At 39.5% G+C, this 20,030-nt stretch overlaps 1 protein-coding gene across 1 annotated transcript in view; it reads right to left on the bottom strand.

The window, feature by feature from the left end:
* LOC146653809 (sucrase-isomaltase, intestinal-like) overlaps positions 1–17,788 on the bottom strand; it is a 63,984-nt gene extending 46,196 nt beyond the window's left edge. Inside the window, exons 1-14 of the mRNA XM_085380141.1 lie at positions 17,668–17,788; positions 17,393–17,478; positions 17,086–17,206; positions 16,361–16,470; positions 15,639–15,790; positions 10,288–10,459; positions 9,912–10,011; positions 9,127–9,239; positions 8,878–9,003; positions 6,740–6,871; positions 6,361–6,480; positions 3,219–3,332; positions 2,933–3,017; positions 298–415 (exon numbers count right to left, since the gene is read on the bottom strand). Coding sequence (XP_085236267.1) covers positions 298–415; positions 2,933–3,017; positions 3,219–3,332; positions 6,361–6,480; positions 6,740–6,871; positions 8,878–9,003; positions 9,127–9,239; positions 9,912–10,011; positions 10,288–10,459; positions 15,639–15,790; positions 16,361–16,470; positions 17,086–17,206; positions 17,393–17,478; positions 17,668–17,788 — 1,670 coding nt within the window. The remainder of the gene's footprint in view (positions 1–297; positions 416–2,932; positions 3,018–3,218; positions 3,333–6,360; positions 6,481–6,739; positions 6,872–8,877; positions 9,004–9,126; positions 9,240–9,911; positions 10,012–10,287; positions 10,460–15,638; positions 15,791–16,360; positions 16,471–17,085; positions 17,207–17,392; positions 17,479–17,667) is intronic.
* Positions 17,789–20,030: the final 2,242 nt, after the last annotated feature.

The raw sequence follows: 20,030 nt of genomic DNA, 5'->3' as shown, positions 1-20,030 counted from the left end.
CTAGTCCTTAAGGACCCCAAAGCGCTTTACACTACATTCAGTCATTCACCCATTCACACACACATTCACACACTGGCGATAGCAAGCTACATTGTAGCCACAGCTGCCCTGGGGCGCACTGACAGAGGCGAGGCTGCCGGACACAGGTGCCACCGGGCCCTCTGACCACCACCAGTATGTATATTACATTGTGTATTTTGAGTTTCCCAGAGTCTCAATATACTGAATGGGTGGCAGAAAGTTGGCCTTCGTAGCACAACCTGAACTCTTCCTGTCATTGATTATTGATGTACTCACTTTTCACTAGCCAGCACCATAGAGTACCCGTACAGACTGTGGACATCATAATGGTTTCCCCAAGACTGCTTGGCATCCATACACAGAGTCTTACTGTACATCAAGTTGTCGAGAATGTCTGAGGGAGAGAAAAGATAAAGGAGTGAAGAGCTGGAACAAGGGGTGAGGAGGCATGAAGAGAATACGAAAAAACAGTGATGGTGTTGCGATGAAGTAAAAGGACAGAAAGAATGAGATAGACATTGATGTATACTCCTATAGGATGTCAGAGCAATGAGGAAATGACAGAAAAGAGAGCAATGCAGGAAGATGACTAAGGAGGAGGGCAATAACAAGGATGGCATCAGGGGAGCGTGCCTTTTCCAGTTATGATCATCCTATCTGGGACACAGTCAGAATAAAAGACATGGCAGAAGAGTCATTTTCAAAATTCTTCTTAAGGGATCTATGATTCTAGATGAGTTTTCTAGAAAACCATCTAGGATACACTGTGCATGTACGATGACAATAAAGGGCTTTTCTATTATTATGTGTGCTAGTGTAGCTAATTTATCAAGTTGTGTACAATATTTGGGCGATGACCTGCATTTCTATGGTATCCTTTGTTTCTTTGTATTAAATGCATACCAGTATGACTAGTTTTCACAGAAAAGGCAGAAAATGGGGAAAAAATGAAAATCATTAAAACTTGCATCTTTTACTGACAGGTGCCCATTTTGAATTAGGTAGCCACAAAATAAATAAATAATTAACTTAATTAATAATAATACTAATATTTAATAGATTACTAATTAAAAATTATTATAATTAATTATAACTGCAGAGTTTATAGGGAGTGCAGAATTATTAGACAAATGAGTATTTTGTCCACATCATCCTCTTCATGCATGTTGTCTTACTCCAAGCTGTATAGGCTCGAAAGCCTTGGTAGTAAGCATATTAGGTGATGTGCATCTCTGTAATGAGAAGGGGTGTGGTCTAATGACATCAACACCCTATATCAGGTGTGCATAATTAGTAGGCAACTTCCTTTCCTTTGGCAAAATGGGTCAAAAGAAGGACTTGACAGGCTCAGAAAAGTCAAAAATAGTGAGATATCTTGCAGAGGGATGCAGCAGTCTCAAAATTGCAAAGCTTCTGAAGCGTGATCATCGAACAATCAAGCGTTTCATTCAAAATAGTCAACAGGGTCGCAAGAAGCATGTGGAAAAACCAAAGCGCAAAATAACTGCCCATGAACTGAGAAAAGTCAAGCGTGCAGCTGCCAAGATGCCACTTGCCACCAGTTTGGCCATATTTCAGAGCTGCAACATCACTGGAGTGCCCAAAAGCACAAGGTGTGCAATACTCAGAGACATGGCCAAGGTAAGAAAGGCTGAAAGACGACCACCACTGAACAAGACACACAAGCTGAAACGTCAAGACTGGGCCAAGAAATATCTCAAGACTGGTTTTTCTAAGGTTTTATGGACTGATGAAATGAGAGTGAGTCTTGATGGGCCAGATGGATGGGCCCGTGGCTGGATTGGTAAAGGGCAGAGAGCTCCAGTCCAACTCAGACACCAGCAAGGTGGAGGTGGAGTACTGGTTTGGGCTGGTATCATCAAAGATGAGCTTGTGGGGCCTTTTCGGGTTGAGGATGGAGTCAAGCTCAACTCCCAGTCCTACTGCCAGTTTCTGGAAGACACCTTCTTCAAGCAGTGGTACAGGAAAAAGTCTGCATCCTTCAAGAAAAACATGATTTTCATGCAGGACAATGCTCCATGACACGCGTCCAAGTACTCCACAGCGTGGCTGGCAAGAAAGGGTATAAAAGAAGAAAAACTAATGACATGGCCACCTTGTTCACCTGATCTGAACCCCATTGAGGACCTGTGGTCCATCATCAAATGTGAGATTTACAAGGAGGGAAAACAGTACACCTCTCTGAACAGTGTCTGGGAGGCTGTGGTTGCTGCTGCACGCAATGTTGATGGTGAACAGATCAAAACACTGACAGAATCCATGGATGGCAGGCTTTTGAGTGTCCTTGCAAAGAAAGGTGGCTATATTGGTCGCTGATTTGTTTTTGTTTTGTTTTTGAATGTCAGAAATGTATATTTGTGAATGTGGAGATGTTATATTGGTTTCACTGGTAAAAATAAATAATTGAAATGGGTATATATTTGTTTTTTGTTAAGTTGCCTAATAATTATGCACAGTAATAGTCACCTGCACACACAGATATCCCCCTAAAATGGCTAAAACTAAAAACAAACTAAAAACTACTTCCAGAAACATTCAGCTTTGATATTAATGAGTTTTTTGGGTTCATTGAGAACATGGTTGTTGTTCAATAATAAAATTATTCCTCAAAAATACAACTTGCCTAATAATTCTGTTCTCCCTGTAGTTGCCATAGTAAATCATTTTCTACTCTTTATTGAAATATAATTTCTATAGTTCAGGGCCTCTTCTTTGGTATTTTAGTAGCATAATATTCAGTTTGCATTTTAAATGACTGCCCAGCTTTTTCTGGATTTCTTTTTTTCTTTTTTTTCTTCTAAAAGCCACAATTTACAGCTATAAGAACAGCCATGTACGTCAAATGATTAGCATGATCATGGCTCAGAAGATAAAAAACAACATCTCTTACTTGGAATGAATGGAGGGTAGTTGAGGTTGTTTGAAGCACAGCCCTTTGCTGATCCTTGCTTGAAATTAGAGACCTCATTCATGTCCTGCAAGGACATACAGTAGATTTCAGTGAGAGGACTCTTGTTTTGTTTAAAGACGGTTATGAAGTAAATTTTTTTCCATGTTTGTTAAGTTAACACAATTCTTATTATTAATGCTCTTTCTTGGCCCTTGGCCATTTTGACAATTTTCGGTCAGGCCACAACTATTCATACCTCCGTTTTCTGTATTCAAAACTGACTTACAATCCACAGTGCATCATGTTTGACCTCCCTGTAGAATCGCTCATACTCATCCACCCACCAATCTATGCAGGCTTGGCTGGTGTAATCTGGAAATACAGCCTCCCCTGGCCACACCTTTGAGGGAGAGAATGTGAGAAAAAAAACCTTGACTAGTCTACATTAGTTATCATCACTCACAGTTTACAATTCTGGTTCTGTGTAGGTGTAAGTACAAATTTTTTTATTTATGTGCTCATTTTTTATGCACTTAACATATATGGATGTGAAACATGTCTGAAACAAAGCAGCAATTTAGTCTGCAAAATAATCTATATCAACATAACACAACATCACCAATCAACATAACAGGGCACGATCAGTCAAAATTATGAGCTCTGCAGGAAAAATATAAATGTTCCTATGTAGATGTTGCAGGACCAGTTTAGGGAAGTGGCAATGACAGAAAATAGAGGACAGATGAAATACAGGAGAAGAGGGATTGATGAGAGAGAGATGGCTAAGGAGAAAAGGGATAAAGAGACAAATGAGTTGAGGAAGAGTAGAAAGGAGAGGAGAAATCGATAATGCAATAGAAATCTCCAGACGTGACTGTGTGTTAGAAGTCATCCTTAATGACATGTATTGAGAAAAATGATTAATCCACTGAGAAAGACAGAGTTTTTGTGCGTTTGTGTGTGTATGTTTGTGTGTGTGTATGTGGCTGTATTTCTGTATGTGAACACTCTTGAAGAGCACACTAGATATTAAATCTCAAGGTTGCTCCACTCTAGCTATCTTTTACCTTTACTTCCATGGGCAATAACATTACAACCTCGTTTTCAGCAAAGACATGAATCATACTTATGTACGCTCATGTGCTTGCAGACACGCACACAGACACCCCCCCCCCCCCCCCCCCCACACACACACACACACACACAAACACAAAGATTTATAGGCAGATGTTTTTGGCAGATGGTCAGAAATCCAAGGTCAAAGCTCATTGATAGTCCCTTGCAGATGCTTTCCCTTGCATCTTTTTTTGAGCCCTTCCTTCCTTCAAGGCCAGATTTTGTCATCTCCAGCTGCGTAGTAATTCTGACAACAGGATATGGAATGTGCTGTCATTTGTAGCTGCATATCTCACTGTTTCTTTTACTGTTTTTATGGTCTTTTGTCTGCCAGTCTGTCTCTCGAAGTTGTTATCCACCTGTCTCTCTTCTCTTCTACCGGTATTAGTCCCTCTGCCTACCTTCTTTCCAAAGTCTCTTTCTACCTCGCATATCGTCTACCCCCTCCTTTTTTGTCTGTATCTGATAACCTATCTATTTTGTCTCTTCTGTCTCTTTGCTTCTTGTGCATGTCTCTGTCACCATGCCACAGTAAGACAGCCAGTCTGTTTCCCTTTACATTTTCATCTAATCCATTATTTGTGTTTCTCTGACTGTCTGCACATACCCCTTTCTCTGTGCATGTTTCTGTCAACAGTTAAACCTTCCTTTAAATCCACATAGGTTTCTTTTAGCTCTCCCCACTGCCCTTTATTTTAACTCTCATCTAGCTTTACTTTTGTGGTATGAACAGAAATGTCCACCTGTTTGAATGAGGTCCTGCTATGATTTTACTCAGGCACTCCAACATGGGTGCCAGGAAAAGCTTTTATCTACATATTTCTCAGCAATTATTATCTATTTTAAAAGCAGAATATATACCAGGTCTGTTTCAGTGCCTACCTGATTACAGAGGCAGCAACAGCAGAGGTTGTTGGCAGAGACACTTGAATGTTCACAATGAGAATACATAGAACTGCATATGTAAATAAACTGCACACAAGTATGGCCACACTTGTGTGCAGAAACAAACCACAAATTACAAAAAAGTTTTTTTTAACCCACACAGCTGGATGCATATAAATGAACGCGGGGACTATGGGTCTTTTCTTTCTACCTTTCTCTGTATTTCTCGCCATTACACATTCACACACAGGCCTACACACACACACACACGCACAGACCCATGGCTAATGTGTGATGTGGTGATGCAGAACTTTTTAAGATTAAGCACTAATGCAGAATCAATGCATATATTTGACCTGTTATAAACAGGATGGAAAAACTATTAACAGTGGGGCAGGGTCTCGCTGTGTGCATAATCAAAAGCAACACTAAAGAAAGTATTGAGCAAGACATTTTACTCTGCACTTCCACTCTCTTTTTTAAAAAATGTTCTCAATGGGGAAAAAGATCTCTCAATGAATATATTTATGTTCTATGATTGTTCTATGGAAAATTATTTTCCATGAGAACAAACCTGTGACCTTGCATCAAATATCAGCTGATTGTGTCAGTAATATAAGCAGTCCTGTAAAGAGCTATGTGTGCTATTATTGCTTCAATAGAAATTAAGAGGATAAGTAGCAGGAAGGAGCTACTAGTCAACAGAGCTACAAACTGTAGATGAAGTAAAGATATTTGTACTGCTTACATTTTCAAAAAAGATTCATTACCTCTAGGGGGGGTATCGATTATTTTGCATCATTGCGTGCCTTTCAGGAATTAAACCAGACTGAATCTATATAGTGGGAACCATACCACACACAACCCTACTGGTATATCTACTGATGCTTATATTTAGTTTTTCACATGGCTGCATAAAGTCCTTTATTTTTTACAACTGTTTTAAATTGTTCATAAAAGTTTATATAGTAAAATAAAAGTTTATATAGTTATAGTTCACATAGTTTTGTTAATTTTATTATTAGTTAACCCTTTATGAGTCCCCCAAGGTTAAATAAATAACAGACCATGATGAGTCATTTGGATGCCAGTCAAACTGTTTGACTGTCTGATTTGATCAAAATCTGTTATGCTTTTTTATGTTTTGGGTTAAGCAGCTAAAAGGTTTGAAAGGCTTTATCTTAAAAAGCCAAATTTGATAACTGAAAGAATATGCTAATATATAACCTCTAATTTCATAAGCCTTAAAAGTAGCGGACTCTAAACTGTTTGAAAATAGTTCCCATTCATTCCTGTGTTTAAGTTTGATTGAAAGCACAGCTGAAGTTTCAAAGTTAATTAAGTAATTTTCTTTTTAAGTGAGTTTCCTCTTGTTTGTTGTGTGCATGTAATTATTTAAATTAGGTTTGTGCACAAATGTGGCTCACCTCTCCTATTAGAGGAGTCACTCCATCTGATTCAGTGACCCAAGCATTTTTCGCAGTTCCACGGTCATAGGACTCATACAGAGCATCCCCAACCCTCTTACTGGTGGCTATTGCTGGATCCTGTCATAATAATATAAGTTGAAAACAAATCAGTAAATACATAAAAATTACACAGCACCATTGGCATGAGTTTCAATTGTTATTTGTTGTATCTGATGTTACAAAGATGTTACTGTGTACTGTATTATTGTATCATCACACATTATATACAGAACTCATATCACAAAATTGCTTGTAATACAAGAATAAGTTCATGTAGTAATATTTGTTAACATGTCCATTACACAAATTATTTTGTGAACAGCAAAGTATTTCTTACCAGGATAAGGATATATTTCTGCCCCTTCTCATGGAGGAATTCAGCAAACTGTGGAAGTTCTGCAAACTTCACCTTGTCATAGGTGAAATCCTTTTTATCCTCCATGTAGTCTATGTCAGTATATTGAATGTCCTGCATAGGGTAAAGAAAAATGCTGCATTGGTATGTGATGTGCATGCATTTTTTTACTTCAGAAATTATATAGGCTAGCATAGCCAAAATCTTTGTCTTTCAAAAAAAGCTCTAAATCTAATAGCATATGAAGTTAATTTACCAAGTTTTATATATGCATTGACCCTTGTGAGTTAATTTCAAATGAGTTTTAGAAATGGGCATTAGATATTCAAAGCTTCTTTTGAAATACAAAACTTTTGGCATGGCTTCTATTTATTAAAATTAAATTTGCATCTTGGATTGCAGTGTAATAGATTCCAAATGTCTCATAATGCCTCCTAAATGTACCCACTCGTGTTTTTTTTTCTTTTTGTGCTTAATTTTGGCACATCTGCTAAAAAGAATCATCATTTTCAGCATTACTTAAATGTGTCTTTCACACTGTATATTTTCATCTTAACATAGCTAGCAAAAGAAATATTGAACATTTGCATAGAGTCTTACTAACAGAAAGACCTCTGATGGACTTTTGGAGACCTAATGTGAGTGCAAACAACTTTGGTAATGTGCTGCTAAACCTTGGGAGGACAATAGCAATGTTAACACAGTCTTCCTTTTTTGCCAGGGTGTGACTTTATGCTTGCTCTCTGTCTGTTGCCTGCCAAAATCTACTTCATATCGATGGAGCAGATGGTTTGGAAGGCTCTGCCAGATCCTTCCTCTAATGGTAATCAGCTCCAGACATATTAGGGAGAATGTGATAATACCCTCTGTGGTCTATCTAATGGTTATCAAACATGTCCCTGAGTACAGCCGGAGAGAAAGCAGCTGCATCCTAATGTCTTTGGATATGAAAAAAGAGATTGGAGATTATAAGAGTGAAATATTGAGATGGGTTGGAAATTTGTTTGCATTTGAGCGTTAGATAAAACAGAGTTCAAATGACATCCTCGACTGTTGCCATCACTGCTGAGTTGTGATAGAGTTAAAATGTTTTATTGGGACACATAAAGAACATGGATAGGAGTCTACCTTAGTAATTAAAGACAAAAATGTACAGCATTGCAAAAGACTCGGTATCGAAAAGACTCTTAGCAGTTACCTCTCATGGCTCGACAAAGATAAGCAGTAGGGCTCATTCCAAAGAAAATGCCAACTAGAATTGATATTTACCAAATGTCTCAGAAAGGAATAGGCACTGGAGTAGTTTTAGCATTCAGTTCAGCGTGAATGAGATAATGAAAGGAAGTCGATTGATTGATCTTTGATCACCACTAACATTCAGTGACGTATGAAAAATAGTGATTCCAGGATTGAACCTATATAGCCCAGCAGACTCGCCATTATTTGACAGAAAGCTGGATTACCCTGTGTAAGTTAAAGGCCATCCCTATCATTGTGTCTGTCTGTCGAATTCCTGTTTCCACCTTCGTATCACGTCTCCACAGATAGTGTAGTGGTTAAGGCTCTTGCCTCCGGAACCACACAGTGGTGCATGAGTGCTTCAAATTTAACAAGGGGTGCACAAGGTGAAGTATTGATTCCCCACATTCCCCGACCTCTGAAAGCTTTACAATTGTGGTAGTAGTCAAAGGATTCCCTCTCTATAAAAACCATGCATTGCCACTACATTTCACACACTCGAGTTTTAAAATGCATGTTTTCTAAGGAAGAAACAAAGAACTAGGAAGAAGTAAAAGGCTAGGTGATGTCAGTGACACCAAGTCACATGTTTTCCATTTCCAGAATGTTCATCATGGCCACATGGTCAGTAACAGTGGTATGTAAATGGAACCTACATTTATTACATACAATGCATGATATTGTGATATAATGGAGGTAAAATATGTAAGCAAAGTTGTTCAACATGTTATCAAAATATCATAAGGACAAAATCACAGATGTTTAAGGGGGCGGCAGTAGCTCTGACAGCAATTTTAGATAGTCTGAAGAAAATGTTTTTCTAAAATATGCATGTTATGAAAGACAAATAAGGAATAAAAACCAAGCAGACAGAATCTTACATATGGAAGATCCACAGCACGGTTCCTCTCCACTGTTTCCTTGACTATACTGAGGTTGCCATAGTTCCACCGAGAAAGCTGGAATCCCAGTGACCAGTAGGCAGGAATGACAGGCTTGCCAATGAGCTGAATAGCATGATTGGAAATACTTTTAATGTAATTACCACGTCAAGGCAACACAAAACCCACTTCACCCAACAGTATTAACCAGAAAACCTGCCAGACATATTTCTGAATTTAGAAAATCACCTCGAGGAATTCATGCACCACTTGTTCTGGTGTGTCACCAAAGAAAATGTAGAAGTCAAGCACCCCTCCAATTGTCCTGTAGGTCACAGCTGGGGCGGGCTGCAGTGTCACATCTGGTGAAAACACAGAGACAAAACGTATAAGTATCAGTATTATGTTTAAAAATAAATTACAACCCCAAATTGATTGTAAACCATTGTGTACCACCGGTCCTCTGTTTTGATAAACCAACTTTCTTGTTGTTTTAATTCTTCGGAGAATTATTACTTTAGACCTAAACACAATTGTATAAGGAGGACGTATCCGTCAATTTCTATGGAAATCAATATATTAAAAAAACTTACATGAAGCAACTGTAAGCATAAGCGACAGAAACATGTCAGTGGGAATCACTAATGCTTTCAGTCATCTCCTTCTCAGAATAAAGCAGTCATGAAATATTCTCTTTGATTTGTCAGCACAATTCTTTGATTGATGCAACAGTAGCTCCTTTTGTGTTGGGGGATGAGGATTAACTGGCGGTTCGTATGCCCTTGAACCATTTAGAGATGATTTTCTTGTCCCGATGTTACATGTATCAGTGTAAACATACGATATGTTTGTACTTTTTTGGCAGTATGTATGAGAGTGCTTGTGCACATACATTCTGTAGTTTTTAAACACAGTGCTGCTCAAATGTTTTTTTATGCGTACGTGTGCATTTGTTTGCGTGCTCGAACCCATGTGTATTTGCTTTTATCCAAGTACCAACAAGTGTTCTTGCATTTGTGTTAGCGTAACTTTACCCATAGCATTGCTGTTCAGGAGAAACACCCCAAATGACTTCCCACTATTATCTTCCAGACAGAGGAAAAAGGGATAGTGTCCATAGAGGTTATGTGTTCCCTGTAGAGAAGAAAGGAGGAGACAAATGAATATAGGGCATTGGTGCCTTGTGAGACCACCATGTGGGAGACTTACTGAAACTGAGGGGGTGCCTACACGGCATAATCAGCTTACAAGGCATTCAATTATAAGCCTTTTGCGAAGGCAAATGCACATGTAAGACACACATGTAAACATGCCACACACGCACAACTAAGCAGGCCTGATTTGAGCAGGCCTTATTTTAAGCACATATGTCTCTTTGTGTTTGTGTGTGTGTGTGTGTGCTGTGTTTACCCCATTAGGAAAAGCATCTCTTGTGAAAATTGGCCAGGTTCTCCAGTTTGTGTCATGCCGATATTGCCTATGGACATGCTCCCCCAGGCCATAAATATTATGGGATGGGAGCTTAGCAGACAGCTGTATGTACTGGTCTTCAAACACAATTGGAGCCATTCTAGTGTCAAACCTGAATGTCAAACCAGAAAAAAAGTAAAGTTAAGTAGGAAGTGAAGAGACACACTGATGCACTGGGATGTGGAATAAGGGAGAGCAGATAAGAGTGAATTTGTGTGAGACACAAAAATAAAGAAAATGAGCATGAGATGGAGCAAGAAGAGAGTGGGAATGAGACAGAGACTGTTACGTCCCCACATGAAAGCTAGACGAAGAGGGAGGGGGACAGTAACAGTTGGATCCGGGTTGAAATGAAAAGGATGCCAGGCAGAGGTGTTTAACACAAAATAAATCTTTATTATAATTAATTAACCCAATAATCATATAAGCAGTAACAACAGAAAGAGACAGCAACGCTGCTTTAATGACAAATCTGACAGGCCAACCCAAAGAGATGGCGACCGCTTCAACTAAGAAAACAACTATAAGGCTTCAATAGAATAAGACAGCAACGCTGCTATTAGGAATAACCAGGCAGGCCAAGAAATGGAGGCTGCCGTCATTTAAGCAAAACCACTGCCCAGTTGCACGCACGCACGCACGCACGCACGCAGCAGGCCTTTTCCACACCTAGACCTAGACCTTACATTCACACTATACAAAACACAGAGCAAACCCATCACTATGCGCTGCGCGAGAGTGCATCAGCCACCAGATTCTCAGTCCTTTTCTTGTGTTGGATAACCAGATCATAATCCTGCACCAGCAATGCCCAGCGCATTAGTTGCTGGTTGTGGTTGTACATACGTTGGAGGAATGTAAGGGGATTGTGATCTGTATACAACGTAACTGGAAAGGAGCTAGAGCCCACATACACAGTGAAGTGCTGCAAGGCCATCAGCAGCGCTAGAGCTTCTTTTTCTATGGTGGAATAGTTTAGCTGATGACGCTTGAACTTTGTAGAATAGCAGCAGACTGGGTGACACACACCCTCTGTGTCGTCCTGTGACAGTACCACACCAGCTCCGGTGGCACTGGCGTCAACTTCCAGTTTGAAAGGCTGAGAGAAGTTGGGGGCTGCCAGAACCGGGGCGCTGCAAAGGAGAGATTTTGCAGACTCAAATGCATGCTGGCATTCCCCTGACCACTCAAAAGCGATTTTGGGGCTACATAGCTTTGTCAAAGGGGCCACAACTACCGCAAAGTTCTTACAAAAACAGCGATAGTATCCACTCATGCCCAGGAACCGCTTTAGCTCCCGCCTAGTGGCTGGGGCTGGGTAGCTGAGGACAGCCTCGACTTTTGCCTCTACCGGGTGAACCTGCCCGAAACCCAGCGACAGGTATTACAATACCTTGTAACATCTGCCTTCATTGCTGGCCAGAAGAAGTGCTGCAGAATACGGTCATACGTTTTAGTTACCCCCAAATGTCCTGACCATGAATGATCATGGGCTAATTGTAGCACATGCTGACGCAAACTAGACGGGACCACTATCTGTTGGACTACACTCTAGTCCTCCCCTGGCTTTGAGGTCCACCTGTTAACAGGAGAAGCGATTTTAAACAGCCCCATCCCTTTTGGCTTACGTGGTGTTGAGGCTGGCTGTCTGTAGGCCTCGCAGTCCTCTATTAAATGGCCAGATTTAAAACAGTAAAAACATTTCCGGTCTTACCTGGGACGAGGCACAGGTACCTCTCCCCTTGTGTCTTGCTCACCACTAGCACCGCTAGCCTTCGCTAGGGTGCCGCGTCGCTCATGCTTAACTCGTCAGCCAGTGTCGCGGCCCTGCTGCAACGTGGAGACCTTCTGTTCGTTCAGATGTACTGCCATCCGCTCGGACATGCAGTTTTTAAATTCCTCAATGAGAATTAACTCCCATACCGAAACTAGGTCTGCAGCTTTACAGGCCATACACCATCGGTCAAAGAGGACACTCTTTTCCCTCGCAAAATCCAGGAAGGATTGACCCTGCACCTTTTTCAACCCCCGAAATCGCTGCCTTTAAGCCTCGGGGACTAGTTCGTAGGCTAACAGGATAGTACTTTTCAGTTTGTCGTAATCCAAACTGCACTCAGCGGACAACGAGGAACAAACTTCCTGTGCCTTGCCCACCAGCTTGCACTGCAGCAGGATGGCCCACGCATCCCGCGGCCAACGCAAGGCTGTCACTATCCGTTCAAATGATTCAAAGTAAACCTCCACCTCAGTGTCACGAAACACAGGGACCAGATGACTATTACTGCCTACATCAAACTGTACCTCTGTCTGTGACAGCAAGGCCGCCACAGGAGGGGAGGAGGCCTGCTGGAGTTCCAGCTGTCGCAGCTTGACCTTAGTCTCCGCCTCCAACTCCACCTTCTTCAGCTCGACCTCCCTAGCGCTACCCAGCTCCGCCTCCAAACGCCTAAGCTCTAACTCCTTTTTCAGCTGGAACTCACGCTCCTCCTTTCCCAGTTGGAGATGAGCCAGACGGACTCTGAGCCTAGCATCCTGCTTAGAACCCTCCGATGACTGGGTGGAGAGCGGATCAAAATGGGGCAGTGTCATTGGCCCACAGGTGTAGACACTGGAGGTTCTACGACCTGGCCTGGAACATGAGGCGCTGTAGGTACTAAGTCCAACCAGACTGGGTGTGCTCGGGGGTTCTTGCATTACAACCACCCCCTTCTCCAACAGCCCAGACACCAGAGCGGCCTTCAACTCCGCTTTGCGTAGACCAGTGGAGACACTGATCCCGTAATATGTTGCCACCTCATGCATATCCCTCTTCCTACAAACATCCAGCAGGGCAAGCGACGGCTTTGCCATAAATCCAGCAATATCAAAAGTGGCCATGAAACTCATAACGGCCCGCAAAACACAAGCTAACCACTCAAGGGCCACACAACACCTTCACTACACAACCAAAAACAGGCGAAATAAAATGTGTTGTATCAAGACAACCATTAACTAAAATTCTACCAACCCTCTCCCAAGTCCTGCCTACTCAGAGTCTAGCCTCACCTAGCTTCTGGAGCTTCTGGAGCAGAGACATTTTGACAAATTGAGTTGCAGGAAAAAAAAACAGCGAGTAGACAGGCCATCCCATCAAGCTGTAATAAGCCCTCTGGGTAACATTTCTGTAGTCTTCAAAACAAGACATACACTGGTTACTGAAATACCAAGCCTGCTGAACTTTCAAACAGCTGTCAGATATTACAAGTAAAGGTTTTAAATGCTGTAAATATATGATATTATTTTCATTTAACATCTTAACCCTAATTCTGTTCAAAAAGATCATTTCCACATGACAGGCACACAGGCTTAATAGAATGATTATGAGCAACATTGTCCATTTATCTATATAGTAAATAAATAACAGATGTCAGTGGAATTTAATGCCATAATAAATACCTGGGGTAACCTCCTGCAATTTTTATGATTTAAAAGTAAATATGTAAATATTGTTATCACTGTATTTTATGGACTTTTTACAGTTCATGGCCTGCTTATTCTCATATTCTTATCAAACTATAATTACATTATAACAATTTAGATCTTGGTAAACATTCCATGTGCTTAAAAATCCCACAATGGTTGTCTCTGTAGCTATGCTTCACCCACAGTGCCAAAAAGGATCAGTTTGGTTGCTAAATCACAAATAATCTTCATCTGCTTATCTTAAAATTTATCTTGAAAATAATTTTAAAGGCCTGTGACTAAAAGTTGTGTGCAGTGTTGAGAAAGATAAATGCAACTTTTAAAAGCAGGTCAAACCAACAGCTTTCATTTTATGTAACTGTGACTTTAACTTTGTCTTTCATTATTTGTTTTTTGTAAGTAAAGAGTGTTGAAGAAAATAATTAACTGACTCTTTTTTTTTCTTATAGAAACATAACTCAACAATGAAAGAAAGCCAATAAAAGACAAAACACTAAAAGCAAAGGATTAGATAAAATGACTGTTGTACATGTTTTGTCATTTTGAAATGTGTTGGCATGTCTGAGCAATATGAATTCTCTATTGGCAGTGTAACTTTTGTTTCACCACTTTCTGCCAAGAGCAAAGATCAACTACAGGAGTGTAAACTATCGTTATCAGTATTTTAGAGCACAGAGATTATTCTAAGTATTTAACATTTGCAATCAACCAAAGAAATCCCCGTACACTGTAGAGAGTTTGAATCAGAAAAATGGACATCCTATTTTTTTCATGAAATAATTGTGGACCTCTGTCTACAAGCTATTTTTTATACCAATGGAATTTATTAAAAATAAATATATTTTCCTACATTGAATGAAATGATAAAAACCTCCTTTTAACCTTTCCCCACCAATGATAATAATAATTAGTTTTTTGTCAAACAACTGCACAAAGGGCGCATTGACTGGCGCCTGGCTGTAAATTTCATTATCGTTACATCCAGGAAGACTGATAAGCCGCAGTGATACCTATATCGATGACATCCACACAATTTGCACCCCTACTATAAATTAAACATTTTCAAAGGTTGCTTTGGCTTTCACTTTTCCTGTAAATAAATCCACATTTACCTAGTAGGGAAATTTGTCATGCACCATAAAAGCCAATAATGATGTACAAAACACCATTAGCACTAATGTATGCAATTGTTGTTTTGCTCTATTTATCTGTGTTTGTGTGTTCTGTGGAGGAGTTTGTCACTGCAATGTCACACAGGGCCAACAAAGCATGCACTGAATCAACACGAAAATAATGACTTATTGTTTGAGAAACTGTCTTGTAACATGGAATGGTGTCACCTGCCAGTTTTGCATGACAGCGAGTTGGTGTGCTGCTGAGACCACCTTTGTGGCTTCCTTACACATCTGCTTCAAGTGATGCACATAACCTGTGGTTCCGAATTTCCAGTGTCAAATGTTTAAGGGGACAGTTCTGATAAGTAATACTTGTAATTCTAAATAAATATTTAATAAGTCAATTTATCTTATATTAAAATTTCAGTACCATGGCATCTTAGCATTATTATGGAAAATCTCCTCCACACTACGCAATCCTCTGCTGCTATACATGCTTTAACTCAGAAATGCCCTCATCCCTCTTTACTAGCGCAACCATAGTATATAAAAAAAAATGTATAAAGTACATAAGAAATTATAATAACAATTACCTTCATGTGAATCGTGTTTTTTTTTTTAATGAATACACACAGTTTGAATAGTCTGATATCTTTTGTATATCCAATCTGAAACAGCAAATATACATGGTATATACACACAATGAGCACTTACACAACGTTTTGGTTCTCCTCTCTGCGTACAGTAAGGCCAAAGGGTTTCTGTGTGATCTGCAGTGTGTTGTTGATGGGACTGGATGGTGTAGGGTTGAGGCTAAGGATGTGCTCATGGGGGACTTCAAACCTCTTATTGTTGGGATCATAAATCTGAGGGAAAGGAAACAGTCATTTTAGGCAGTTAGACAGAACTCTCGCTGTCTCAGTAATACTCAGTTGTGTATATTTCTATTCTTCATTCTCAACAGCTTTTATGGTAAATGGTAAATGGCCTGTATTTGTATAGCGCTGTACTTAGTCCCTAAGGACCCCAAAGCGCTTTACACTACATTCAGTCATTCACCCATTCACACACACATTCACACACTGGTCATGGCAAGCTACATTGTAGCCACGGCTGCCCTGGGGCGCACTGACAGAGGCGAGGCTGCCGGACACTGGCGCCACCGGGCCCTCTGACCACCACCAGTAGGCAACGGGTGAAGTGTCTTGCCCAAGGACACAACGACCGAGACTGTCCGAGCCGGGGCTCGAAACGGCAACCTTCCGATTACAAGATGAACTGCCAACTCTTGAGCCACGATCTTTTATATTAAAGATACTTTGATTAAACTGCTTCTGAAATGAATAGTGTATCTCATAATTTATTACTTTGCTGTAAAATCTGGCCCTGCAAACATGCATACAAGAATATAAACCCAGAATGGTGTCAATGTTCACCTTAAATCTGAGTCGATTCTTTGTCTGCATTTCTGCGTCAATTGCCAGTTCCTTTATGTGTTGACCAAATAGAGGTGGAGATTCCATTCTTGTCAGTTTTGCCTTTATAGCTGCAAAAATAAACAGATGACAGTAAGATGGCAAGAAGTTTAATATATCATCCACATAATACAATATATTTACATAATGTAGAAATCAGTTACATAAGAAACATAAGTTTAAAAAATGAAAACAAAACAACAATTCAGTTTTGTTATATTTTATTATAAAGAGAAACTGTGTGAGCAAACATTCGTCAGGGTCAGTCGTTCAATTCAGGTGTAGCACCACATTAAAATCTTCAGGTGAACTTAGACTGGACTTTATTTAAACAATATGTATTGCCAACTTCTTTTACCTCCATGATAAAAGGTTACAGAGTACTTAGTTGGCTCTGTTGTACTAATTTGCATAGTATCCTTAAGCAATACCTTTGCCAAATGGTATTACATTTTAAATTAGATATGGATAAAAAAAAGGAATGCTTTCATTTTTATGTGTTGGTTCAATTCCCAACACATACAAATCTCAGGCTGGGCTTATATATATATATATTCATGACTGTTTTTGAATATTCTACTGAGTCCAAGCACATACAGACTTCTTTCTATTTATGTGCATATTTTTATCAGTTAGTGAGCACATGACTCTGAATTAAAGAATACAGAGGGGGTTTAAGGTTTTACCATAAGAATTTGGTGTCTCCTGTGATTCCACAGTATATCCATAGTTGGTTGGGAAGAAACACCAGGGAACATTACTCTCATCCCGTGGACTCCAACAACAGCCACGTTCCTGACATATCTCCTGTTAAGAGTATTGTTGCCAATATAATTATTTGTAGTGTCATTACTGTTACTATTAGAAGTGATTTTTGTCACAATAGCAAATGCTTAAATTGTGTAAATAATATTTATTTATTTAATTATTCATAAATTAATAAATAAACAAAATCCCCATACATACACTTTACACTTTAGGAAATTAGTTTACCTGTGATGCTCCAGAATCAGGGAAGCAATCTACTCTCTCACCCAGAGGCATGCTGGGACATGTTGGCACAAATGTATCTGTAATTTCTGAGAAAAGAACAATACAACTAAGTCACAATTATAAAGGGTAAACCTTGTAATTTTACAAACTGACATTAGTGTGCAGATTATTCTCTGGTTTAGAAATGATAATCATGTGAGCAAAAGAAAAGTAAAGGAGGAAGTGATTTTATGTTGCTTAAAACTTAGATGTGTATTTCTCTGTGGTCCACCTACCTTCTTTCACACCAGATTGTCCCGTGGCAAAAAGAACTATGAATGCGATTGATATAACACTCATAATCGTAAACATCACCATTAACATCACCTCCAACTTAGAGAAGCGTTTTTTCGCCATCTAACAGAGAAAAAATGCACAAGAACAAAATATTCATACGTACACAGTGATTACAAAGGCCAGCATCATTAACACTCGTTAATGATAGCAAGTTTACTACAGGCAAGGTCTCAGAGGTACAAAAACCTTTAGCTGCGTAATGATGCCCATTGGCAGGAGGCACACTCACAGACGTGCAAAAAAATAAAAATAAATAAAAACATATTTAACACACACATACATTTTCCTTCCATTAACCTTGATTTTTTGGCAACAAGTCTTACAAAGGTGGGATAGGTATTAAATTCAGTAAAATAAAACTATAAACGAGAAGGAGAGTGGAGTGAGACTGAAAAAGAATCTGGAAAGGAAAGCTGTCCAACAGGCTTAGCCTACTCTTTGCAAAGGCACCCAACATACAGCTCAAGCAATTAGGCTTCACTCCAGTATAGTCTACTCTTGTAGACAAAAACAAGGTGAATATCTGGATGTGTGTGTGTGTGTGTGTGTGTGTGTGTGTGTGTGTGTGTGTGTGTGGCTATGTGTCTGTTTGGGTGTGTGAGAAGCTTATAGCTATCCTGTTTAATGTGCTGTGAAGAGCAGGTGAGGGCGTAGAGAGAGACAGAGAGCCAAATGTCTGCATGCCCCTGTGTGTTAGCAATCAGCTGCACATTATAGAGAAACACTGAAAAGCACCTGCAAACATGCAATGTAAGGCACAGAGAAAAAAATACACAAACATAGTGTATGTTTAAAGTACAAATTCTTTAGGCTCTCTACTCCTCCTTTTGGCTTCCACTGAATACATAAAAGTAGGTTTCACTAAATCTTCCAACACACAGAAATCCTGAAACTAACACTGTTTTACAGCTGCACTTTTGAGGTTCCCTGAGTACAGCAAGTTTAAAATATTATATTTAAATAGAACTTTTATTAAACTCAATGACAGACCAGGAGGCAGTTAGCTACCTAAGTTTAAGACTAGCATAAAAATTGCATATGTGATGTGCATCGTAACAACAACAAAAAAAGAAAAGAAAATCAGCATCAAAGAACCCTCATAAGATATCTGTTCAATGGAACCGCAATATAGTTTACACTATGCTTTTATGCCACTGGCAAAGAGCTTCATATAACCAACATAATCATTAATGCAGTCTTTCTTTGTCCACATTAATGTGAGTATAATTATATAATTTAAGCGCCTACAATCTACAAAATGTTAAAAAATGAAGAAAATTCCCACTGAACATCAGCTTCTTGTAGGTATGTAGTCATAACAAGAAAGATCTTTGAATGTAAAATTGTCTTTTCTGTTTATATATCATTATTCAGCAAAATCATAATTCGTGCAGTACAATCAAAAGACTGTAATATACACTGTAAGGTATTGTTATTAGTTTTTGACTGAAACTGCCTGCCTCTGTAATCTTACCTTGGCACTCTTTGGAGATTGGAGCAAAGTGTGCCCCGTTCAAGAGAGATAACAGCTTTTCAATCCACAGGATGTGGAAGTGTTGCACATGGACAAGGAGGCTCAGCCCCCTTTACTGTTCCATGAATGGTTGTGTGTGTGCAGGGCTGTGTCTCCACTGTTTGAGAGAAGAAGTGAAACCCAAAATCCCCTCATCTGGGTGTTAAAATCATTCATTTACCACAGTCACGGAGTCTGTATGGGTGTGTCTGCATGTTTATGCTTGTATGGTTATAGTTTAACTAAAGATTACTGTGCATTTTCAATGGTTTACGTAAGATGTGACTTAGAGAGAGCAATCTTTACACCGTTGTTGCTGTAGCACTTCAACGCAGTAGTCAACACATGTACAGATTCAAATTCACTCAGTTGGTAGTAGAAAACTGAATTTTTATACCAGGAAGAAGAAACTTTTTAGGAACTTTTAGAACATAGAATATTATGTAAAAAAATTTAATTTATTGGGAAATAATTGTTTGTGTAAATGTGAGGACATTACTCTCAGGTTATATCAGTTTAGCAAATAAAGGGTCAACAAATCCAATAATTCAATTTGGAGAACCCCCCACAGCTGGCTGCAAGTGGATATTTACATTCGAGGATGAGAATTTCTGAATTATGTCAACATACTACAGAGCTCTACTTGAAATAAGAGAGCTACATGTTGCCAGCATTGCTCATTTTTATCTTGGCATTATAAAAGCACTTCCTAAGTATTATCCTAAGGAGTTGTATGATGCACTCCTTGTTGATGAGTTTCATGATTTTCCTTGTTAAGATGCAGTCCCG

The sequence above is a fragment of the Rhamphochromis longiceps genome, linkage group LG14 (assembly GCF_057381845.1).
Source record: "Rhamphochromis longiceps isolate RC_006_pf linkage group LG14, R_longiceps_female_GT1.1, whole genome shotgun sequence".
In the NCBI taxonomy this organism is placed as follows: domain Eukaryota; kingdom Metazoa; phylum Chordata; class Actinopteri; order Cichliformes; family Cichlidae; genus Rhamphochromis; species Rhamphochromis longiceps.
Note: the sequence above shows the minus strand (reverse complement) of the source record. Positions and strands in the feature narration are given on the sequence as shown.